This window comes from Drosophila yakuba, chromosome 3R (genome assembly GCF_016746365.2).
Source record: "Drosophila yakuba strain Tai18E2 chromosome 3R, Prin_Dyak_Tai18E2_2.1, whole genome shotgun sequence".
NCBI classification, from domain to species: Eukaryota; Metazoa; Arthropoda; class Insecta; order Diptera; family Drosophilidae; genus Drosophila; species Drosophila yakuba.
The window spans coordinates 17466822-17476676 of NC_052530.2; the positions used below are offsets into that span (position 1 = coordinate 17466822).

General features: G+C 43.1%; 1 protein-coding gene across 1 annotated transcript; it reads right to left on the bottom strand.

Annotated features, from left to right (window-relative positions):
• Positions 1–259: 259 nt before the first annotated feature.
• Positions 260–4089, bottom strand: LOC6537252 (insulin-like growth factor 1 receptor). Its single transcript, XM_002097774.4, has 7 exons — positions 3320–4089; positions 2567–3104; positions 2358–2505; positions 1902–2297; positions 1622–1838; positions 1312–1568; positions 260–1237 (listed from the first exon to the last, which is right to left on the bottom strand). Exons 1-7 carry the CDS (start codon positions 3893–3895, stop codon positions 739–741), a joined length of 2631 nt encoding a protein of 876 aa, XP_002097810.1. The 5' UTR covers positions 3896–4089; the 3' UTR covers positions 260–738.
• Between the last annotated feature and the right edge of the window lie 5766 nt (positions 4090–9855).

Here is a 9855-nt window from a genome sequence, read left to right on the forward strand (position 1 = left end):
AAAGCTCTTTTGCGGCATATTTGCATATTAAGTGGCATGCGTTGGAAGTTCCAACAGCAGCCTGCTGTTGTTAGTTTCGCCTAGGCTTATGCCATCGCCAATCTCGAGAGAAAGGTAACCGCTTTCCGAACCAAGTTGAGGATCTCAAAAATCACTGCTGTCAGTGGGGGTTTTTCCGTTTGAACGCTTTCCGGCTCTGGCTCTGGCACACATTGCCACATTGCAAGTCTGTTAAGCTGGTAAGTCAAACTAGCATGGATTGATGAAAGCATTTGGTCGCTTGTCAAAGATTTGTTTGGGATTTACACATTTACAATACATTTGGAGGAACTACAGTCACTTGACTTACAATACTTAGTTGGGCCCATATGACACGGCACATTCTCAGGCATTTCAACAGTTGAAAAAGCATTAAAGCTGTTCAGTCTAATGGAAATCAAAGTACAGGCTACATAGAACTGATAAATATTAAAAACATAATGTAATAATTATAAATACCACAACTATGGTAAATACAGTCGTGGAAAAAAGGAGGTAAGCGGTCCTTCCTTGTCAAGTTTTTCGGAACAATAAATACAGATTTAGGAAATGTTCGCGTACGTGATATAGGTTGATATATATAGCAATGGGGTTTCCAATTGCATCAAGTCTTCAACACGCCTATCGTCATATGGGTCTAGCATTTATCACTTGTCAGCTGATACAAAAGTGCGCAAAAGGGCGATCAAAGTTTCTTCCCTAAACACCCTTGATGAATCGCTCCAGTTGGAGGCTGGCGGTCTTGATCACAGCCTCCGCCGGAGTGGAGCACCCGTTGACCACGCCCTCGACACAGGCCCGTATTGTGATGCGGTAGTGGGTTTCCGGTTCCAACTGGGAGAGGCAGTAGAAGTGCTGGGTGCCCTTTAGTTCGTAGCCACTCAAGGGCTCCTCAACGACGCATTTTTCCTCCACTTGCTGGACCACGGAGGCATGGGGATCCTGGCACTTGGGCAAGGCATGTCGGATGCGGTACTTGTGCTGGTCCAGGTCCTGGAGATCCCGTTGTCTCTGTTCGGTAGTCAGGCGGTAATTCTCGTAGTTAATTGCGGCTTCCCTCTCCTTATCCAAGGTTGCATTTGTGGGCGCCGGAGTGGTTGTGGGCGGTCTGGTGGGCGCTTCAGTCTTCTTCCTGGTCAGCAGATGCTCATAGTCGATCACTTTCTCGAACTCCTTTCGGCGATAGTCGTGATAGCGCCTGTAGAGGGTCGCACAAGTATATGAATATTTCAATACTGCAATTTCAAATAGCACTATATTTTCTCTACTCACGAAACATAAATGAGATTGGGCAACGCATCCTCGTAGGTGATTTGCTCTTTGTTGTAGTAATCCTCGTCATCCGGCTGAGGACCTGAATAGTAGGGCAGTAAACCAACGCACTCACAATCGCTGTCTTTAGCAATTTCGAGCTCTACATTCGCATAATTCTTGTCCTTTACCTCCTTGGTAATATTGTGCTTTTCGGCGGTCACAAAATAATTTTTAATGACGCCATTCGGACGACTCGGTGGCCACCAGTGCAGGAGCTGGAAAGGAGCAAGCATTTTAGGCTGAAAATCATATTTTTTTAAGTACTCACAATCTGGGAACTGATTTCCGAGCTGCCATATATTCGGAGCACAGGACTCGGCCTGTCGGGCAGCGTCTGGAAGTAAGCGATTTTCGAGTAGGCGTCTATCTGAATATGATATTCTGTTCTGGTGAGGGTCTTCACAAAGTATGCATACTGCGTGTAGGGCTTCAGACCGCTTATCACATGGCGTCGACTCTGGTTGGGCACAACGTCCATCAGCCAGCTGCCAAATTATAAACAGAAACACTATAGGTAAACTTCGTTGGGGCGATGAGTCCACACCCACTTGTCATGACCGCAACCATGCCGACCATCGTACATAGTCACGTTTTGCACCGGGGCTTCCTTGTAGTGATACGAATATCCTATTAGAGTTTCCATGCCCTCCCAGTCCATGTAGTCCATGATGATGCGTACCGCAGTGGAATTAAGGTCCTCCACTCTGGGATTCAGCGAGCGCACCGCCTCGCCACAAATCACGCGCTCGCCATTCGAATTGGGTGATACATCTGCGACAGATATATTCTCGCCGCTTTTTAGGGATCCCTGTAGCTGCTGGATTTTGTCGTAGCACAGGCGGGGATTGAGGTGAAAGAAGAGCCTGCCGCGCTGAATGATCACCAGGTGATTGGGTGGCCAGATGTGCTCCAAATGGTAGTTGTTCACCACGTACAGGGCGTATCTAGAAGTGGCAGAAATAATTTTATAAACCTCAAATATAATTGTATCCTCATGAGCTAACTTGTTTTCCACCAGCTTATCGCCTCGAATGGCATCTAGATTCTGCAGAAATGTGAGCGCCATCAGCTGTGCAGAGTGTATGACCTTTAGATATCCAGTGATTTCTTTCACACTGGCCAAAGCGTTTTCCAAGGCATCTACAATTTTTTCTGGAAAATGAAATACATGAATTCTAGAGTATGTGATATTATCATCTATGATATTACACACCTTTAATATTGGTAAGTTCGATGGTAAGTGAACCGTTGATGGTCACGCAGTCCTGTAAAACTTCCAGGTCCGCAGCGCTCTTCACGTGAAAATCGCCGTTGCACTCCACCTGGCAGTGGATGATGCCCTTGGCGTCCAGGTACTCCTTCTGGTTTCCCGGACATTTTTCCACACACTGATAGCCGCGTATCAGGGGAATCCTTCCCAGTTCCCGGCACTCCCTGTGGCCGATGCACCTCCTCCTGTTTATCTCATAGCTGGCGACACACTGATTGACACAGCCCATCCTGCCCTGGTAGTTGGCACACAGGGAGCAGTTTTGGGAGTAGCACCCAGTGACGCAGTTGTGATCACAACATTTTCCCGCACTATCACATCCACTCTGGCCACAGGCAATGGGGCAATCTCTAAGTCGTGGCGGTTGGGGGCGAAGTTGTGTCGTGTTGACGTTCCAGCAACGCTGCGAGGAGTTTCGGATGAACTCGAAGTCCGCTGACAGGCTGCCGCACAAAGGACACTGACTTTGCGGCCTGTTGTGCTATGGGTAATAAGAAAGTTAATTTCACCAAACAGAACTTTAAGCACTCAGTATGTACACCAAGTGGCAGGTACACATCACTGTAAGATTTAAGTTGAATCTCTAGGTGAATATATATAATACGGCAAAGTTATTCACTTGATTTACTAGATAAGAACATATTCTCAAGTATTAATGCTTGGGTGTAGCCCATAAGCAAATAAACAACCACTCACTTTGAGGGAAAAGTGCTGCCGCGTAGCATTGCCCATCAAGTACATCCAATCGACGGTTTCCACGAAGCACAGCAAGGGATTCGATTCGACGCGAATGAAGCCGCTTTGGATGCGCAACAGCTCCACCAGACCGAGCTCCCTGAGATTCCGATTCTCGTAGACCACCAGGGAGTACTGATCGAACAGCAGCTGCTGACCCCGGATGATCCGCAGTCGGGGGAATATTGACTGGAGGCTGATCAGACCCGTGCAGCGGTACACCATTAGGTAATCGCTGATCTCGGTCACATTGCTGGCCAGCGATGCCAGGCTGTAGTTGCCGGCTACATCCGTCAGATCCAGATCCAGATCCACATAGGCCAGTCGAACGTGACCCACCACGTGCGTACAGTTCTGCAGTTTCCGCAAGTCCGCAATCTCATTTATCTCCTGCGATCCGCAGACTGTTTGGTCATCGGATCTGGCCAAAACCGGCGATGCGGCGCCCAAAAACAGAAATAACAGCGGAACTGCGATCGAGATGGGTATGGACATGGGTATCGGGAAGGGGCAGGGGAAGGGCAGCAGATGCCCCATGCTGCCACCTGACACTTCCAATTGAGAGCACTTGACCCGGGCGTTCAAGGGGTTTTCCAATGGATCAATTAGCGCGCCCGCTTGAATGTCAATGTCGTTTTTCTCGCCCGATCGATTGCTTCAAAATATATATTTTCTGATATTTTCTCCGCTTTTGAAGAGAGCTGCGTTCGCGGCAACGATTCGAATTGGACTGATCTGATGGCATTCGATTCGAACAGCGTTCTGTGCCTTCGATCTCTTTAATTAGCCTCTTCTTTCGGTATTCACTTTGCTTTGTTTTGTTTGGTTTTGTTTCGCACTGTGGTTTCTTTTTTATGCGCCGTCTTCGTTTTCTAAACCCTTCGGCTACACCAGCGGAAAAACATACACTTTATATTAAAGTATTAAAAACTGTCTAAACGTATAGAAAAATCCAAAACCCTGCTATTACTTCATCGAAAGTTGGTGAACATAAAAGTATAAAACAGATAAACATACATATTTTTAAAGTTTTTAAGTTAGTTAAATACATTGCAGAATGTTGTTTAATTAGATAAATATTGAAAATGAGCACAATTTTGTATAAGTTATATCTTCTTTAAATAACATATTCAGAGACTGAACTATTTTTTCGACCCGGTGTATAAAAACAGCACGATAATGAAAATCAAAGGCGGTGGCTGTCGGGAGAGAAGACCGATGATTTCGATGGGGAGCACATTGGTAATATTTACGTTGATGGAAGTAAACATTTATGGGTATCGTAAAATATCATATGTACATGCCGATCTTGCAGTTAGCTTGTTTCTAGTTTTTCCAATCAAATTTAAAGTTTATATTTTGGCAGGCAACTGAAAAAGTCTTATACGAAATTAAGCATTGCGAGATTGCTGCGGATATAAATTCCTATTAAAAAGCAACCTAATTTGTATAGTCTTTATTAGCCTTTTGTAGATCAATAAGTGGAGCCTTTTGGGACACTCGAAAACTGGAAACCCTTTTTCCAATTCTGGGCACGCCACTGTTTCATCTGCTTGGAAATGGGGAGCGATTATTGTACGCATCTGTTACCTATCACGTTTTGTCTCAATGCCGTTTCCTTGTTGCCGGCAGCCGAAAAACACTTGTTACTTCTGCATCCGCCACAGCCCCCTGCCACGCCCCCATTCCCCATGTGACCTTGCAACCATTTGCTAACCGGTTCGGTGCTCCTCCCCTCCTCCTCCTCCTCCCCCTCGCTCCCCGTTGGACACCTACCGCTGTTCTTAACCTTTTTTCCCAGAGTGCATGCCTTTGTTTTTGTTTTTGCCTTTGAGCAGAAATTAAATTGCACCGGCGAACAATTCAATTAGAGTGAATGCAAAAAGCAGTGAAAACAAGAGCTAAAAAGGGGGAAAACCAAAGCTCCAATCCAATTGGTGCAGTGGTGAACACTGAACAACGCGCAATTGCCAGTTCATTAAGGTGCAAGTAGCGCTCACGAAGCGCAATTGGAATCGAAATAGGAATTTTCTAAATTTAGTCAGAAGCAAATTGAATACGCAGCTTGAATAATTTTCAAAAAAAAACAAAGAGGAATATATATGTATGTGCTAAATAGCCAAATTGTGCCAGCTTATGAGCAAACTGCATAAAATAGTAGCCCATAATTCTAAATTTGTACTCAGTTAATGTTCATACCTAATGTTCATGTTCATACCCTATACAAGTTGTGTAGTATATTGACTATACCATTAGATATGTAACACATGACATGTTCGCATGATGCTAATACATTTTACCATCCTAAATATCCACTGAAAATTAGTTAATAATTAATAATTATAAAATTTGTAATCAATATAGACAGACATTTATTATTAATAACTTAAATGCTGTGAAATGTACAACACGCTATTATTAACCTGAATTGTGCTTAAGCGCAACTTGCATGGCTAAAAACAAAACCGCCACAAACTGCATCAATTTTAACGAGTGCAAAATGCACAAATTCACACCAACAAAAAATCGCAGTAAACGTGTAAAAAAACCACACAGGCATAACTATCAATGATTTTTTTTTTTTTTGTTAGTTGATGTGCTCATTTTTTCTGGATTCCCGCCACCCGCCTGTGAATCAATTTTCGCAGTAATTTGCAGAGCCTGCGCTGATGGGAAACGCGCGGAATTTAATGCAGCATCCTTTCCGGCGGCACGTCAAACTATGAGCCCCCACCCCCAGCCCCACCAACGACCACTCCACCAGGGAAGCCCCCATAACCAGAGGCGCCAATTATTGAATATGCCAGCAGCACAGAGGCTGGTTGAAGGGGGCCAAAGAGGCAGCGGTCCCTCCAGCGATGATGAAGTAGCTAGTATTTAATAAAAATGCCATGGTTGGCAGAACTTGCTCTACATTTTATTTGGTTGTGAATGAAAAACTATTTCTATATTTTTACAGAAGAAAACATTAAATGTAACTTTTATTAGTGCTATTAATTTGATTTTATAAACTTCTAAAAATATATTTAAAAAACTTATTAAATAATTTTAGCTTGCAGCTCAGATATTCCCAAAAATGGTATATACTGAGCTACCTAAAACTAGTCAACTAGTTTGAAAGCTAAACTCAAGCTACAAGGATAATAAGATGAGTGCTTAAGTGGTTTTTTGACTAGAGGACCATCTCTGACTCACTTAATTCGCACGGGAGTCGGAAGATGGCGATGATGCGGAGGACTCCAGTCACCGGAGTATCCGAGGCGGCAAACACGTAACACCATTTTGCGGCGCGTGATGGGAATCGCTAGCGAGGACGTGTGCATATGCCTACCCGGGAAAAGCTGGAAAAGCAGGGAAAATCGGGAATACTCGTACAGTGGGTAGGGTCAAGGGATGGGAGCGCGAGTGGAGGTGGGATTGGGAAAACTTGGACATAAGTCAACCCGTGAGTAGGCGGCCCACGCACGTCCCTGCATTTAAGTGCCAAATTAGGAGGAGGCCTTGGGGCGGCTTGCACATGGCTGTTGGCCATAAATCAAGCGGTCGATGCAATTTATGGCGCTGCCAATTCAATGAGCTACTGCCTTGCTGCCTGCCTGCTGTCTCATCATGACCCATTACCATTATGATTGCTGTTATTACGAACTCCGACTTGAGCCGGAGAATTAATTAAGTTTGCTGAAAAATGCAATCCGGCAAATAGACAATGGCAGCAGCTGTTCCTTTCTACGATCCTTTCTTCCTGCGATTCTTGAGTCCTCCGTTCAGCTGGAGCAGTTGCATCCTGATTGATGTGGCACCTCGCAGCAGCTGACAGGATATTCAACCCGGCTGGCTGATGCAATTTGACACATGACAAGGCCAGCTGCATGGGAACTTCTCTAACACGTCCAAGAAGTTGGCCAAAACAGACCACACAGCAAATGCACTGCAGGTTCTTTTCACGTTAGGGACGACCAACAAAAAACATTTAAGTGCCAACAATGTTACTTCTTAAGTAGTCATCAAAAATTACTTAAGCCATTTAAGTTTAAAACACCCAAGCTACACACATTTTCTAAAAGCCTTTTTACTTTGCTACAACTATTACTTTCATTTCTTTGCCACACTTCATAAAATTGCATTGCTCTTCATTTGCACTTGCATTTCATAGCCTCAATTCAATCATGCTTACTACAGTTTAAAAGCTGATTTTAATCAAGCTGCTAACAAGTCTTGTTCAGCTAAATGGCGTTAAATGGAGTCCAATTAAAATTAAAAGCAAGATAGAACGCTATAGTCGAGTTTGTCGACCATCAGTTACCCATTACTCAGCTAGAGGGAGTGCAAACAAGAAGCTTCAACATATTTTAGGCATGCCGATAAAAGTTGGCAAAACAATCTACGTTTTCTAGCTTTTATAATCCCTCAGATCTTTACGTTCATACGGACGGACAGACAAACGGACACAGATCGACTCGGCTGATGATCCTAATCGAGAATATATATACTTCATAGGGTCGGAAACGCCTCCTTCTACCTGTTACATGCTTCACAGCAAATCTATTATACCAAAACATTATATATGTATATATATTATTCTAATGTCTTTGATTATACCCTGTTAGTCTGCTAGTAACGGGTATAATGAGTGCCTAAAAGTGTATCTCACAAATTTTACGTCAATTACTGCTGACAAAATCAATAGTACTTGACTTAGAAAGTTTATCAAAGCCATCCTATGATGGAAAATAGTTGTAATTGAAATGAGACTTAAATATTTATAGCACCAGCTTTTAATTGAAAAAGAACACAAGTATTCATGGGCATTAGTTTTGTTGGTATTAGCACTTAAAGATACCTTAATTGGCTTTAACTATTTCAAAACAGATGTTACATACTAACAAAATAAAGTAAATTATTTTCCATTAGCATTTTCGGAAATATTTCCATTGCAATGAGCACTCAAAATTGTACATTGTAAAAGTTCTTGATTTTTTTAACCGCCCCATTGCACATAAACTTCACTCTTAATCAGATTTTCCCATTGTTAGCCTTTGCCATTTTTAAAGCATCAGCTCAAAAGCGTTTCATATTTTACGGCTCACCTCATAAAGGCAAAAGGTTGCCTGGCAGAAAGTCAGGACGGAAAGTGCCCTCAGTTACAAGGATATGGGCAACCTTTATGCCACTTGCATTACGCATACGCCCTGTCGTCGCACAGATCTTCAAGTTTATGCTAAAAAGTCGCACACCAACGCAGCTGGCATGTGCCTCCTTGCATTTCTCCATTTTTATTGCAATATTCCTATATCCATGTAGCCCGTTGGCCGCCATCCTCGTTGCTAGCTCCATTTTATGCGTTCCTTTCATGCAATGCAAATCGTTTTAAAAATAGTGTATTTTTTACACATTTTTATGAAACCTTTTCTGCCATTTTCCCTTTGTTGCTTAAGCACGTAAATTATGTATTCTTGAATGCCAGTGTGTGTGCAAGTGCCACAACAATTTGCATATGTGCGCCGCACTCAGGTGGCAGCCGGCTTTTTTTCTATTAGCCACGCATAAAGCTTAATTTATTGGCGCTTGCAGCCTGGAATTTTGCGCTCTCGTTTCGGCCAGGAAGTTGCAATCATTATTTTTTATAACCTTGGTCACCCGCAGAAATTTGGCTATCAAAGAAAATTAATAATGAACAAAAGGAAAAGGGCGTGGTGAATCTCTGGCATTTTCACTTCTGCCGTTGCGGAATTTTGTGTCAAGGAATGAGTGCAATGTATTTTACGGCGTTTAATCAGCCAGAAAATGCTGAAAAGAATTGTGCATCTTTTACACAGGCATTTCATATTAAATAGACATGCAGTGCGGAATGCACACATTTAACAAAGGTAAGCTAAGTTTGTGATACGTACATTGCCTTTGAATATTCTGCCGTCTTTCGCTTTTACAATTGGAATTAAAAGCCTTATTAAATTTTCAGCTTGAATGCGACTTGTGGTGTGTTGATGGCCAAATTAATTGCATATCTGATGAGGCCCAGATTCGATCTTTGGCTGATTGCTGAGACACGCCTGTTGCGCTCATTTAGCATTTGCCACGGGCTTTGTTTGCCGATTTCAAATGGCATTGAAGGGCGGCCATGGGTGGCTGCTAATGCGCCCGAGTGCTAAATGCTTGGAAATGGATTGTCGGATTGCCGGATGGTTGGATGGTTGGATGGCCGGATGGACGGGTTGCGTCACGGATTGCCTGAAAACGATAGCGATGCATTGCGAGTGGGTTCAAAAGCACGGCTGAATGGTTCAATTGGGTGAAAGCTTGCAGTTTGATGGCTGCAATCAGGTTTCATTGATTGAACAACAGGATTAAATGCGAAACACACAATTATGGAAATCAGAAAATTAATAAGATGGAGGATTGGAATTGAAAGTAACTCACTGTAAAACCAGCAATCAGTTTATTAAAATTTACTATATCCCAATGAACTTCAAAGAATTTGTATAAATATTTTAATTTAC

Coding starts and splice junctions, on each gene's coding strand:
- LOC6537252 (XM_002097774.4), bottom strand. CDS start 3,895: ATGGGGCATCTGCTGCCCTTCCCCTGCCCCTTCCCGATACCCATGTCC. Junction 2,298..2,357: donor GATAAGCTGGTGGAAAACAA/GTTAGCTCATGA, acceptor TGCCACTTCTAG/ATACGCCCTGTACGTGGTGA. Junction 1,238..1,311: donor CCCAATCTCATTTATGTTTC/GTGAGTAGAGAA, acceptor GACCCTCTACAG/GCGCTATCACGACTATCGCC.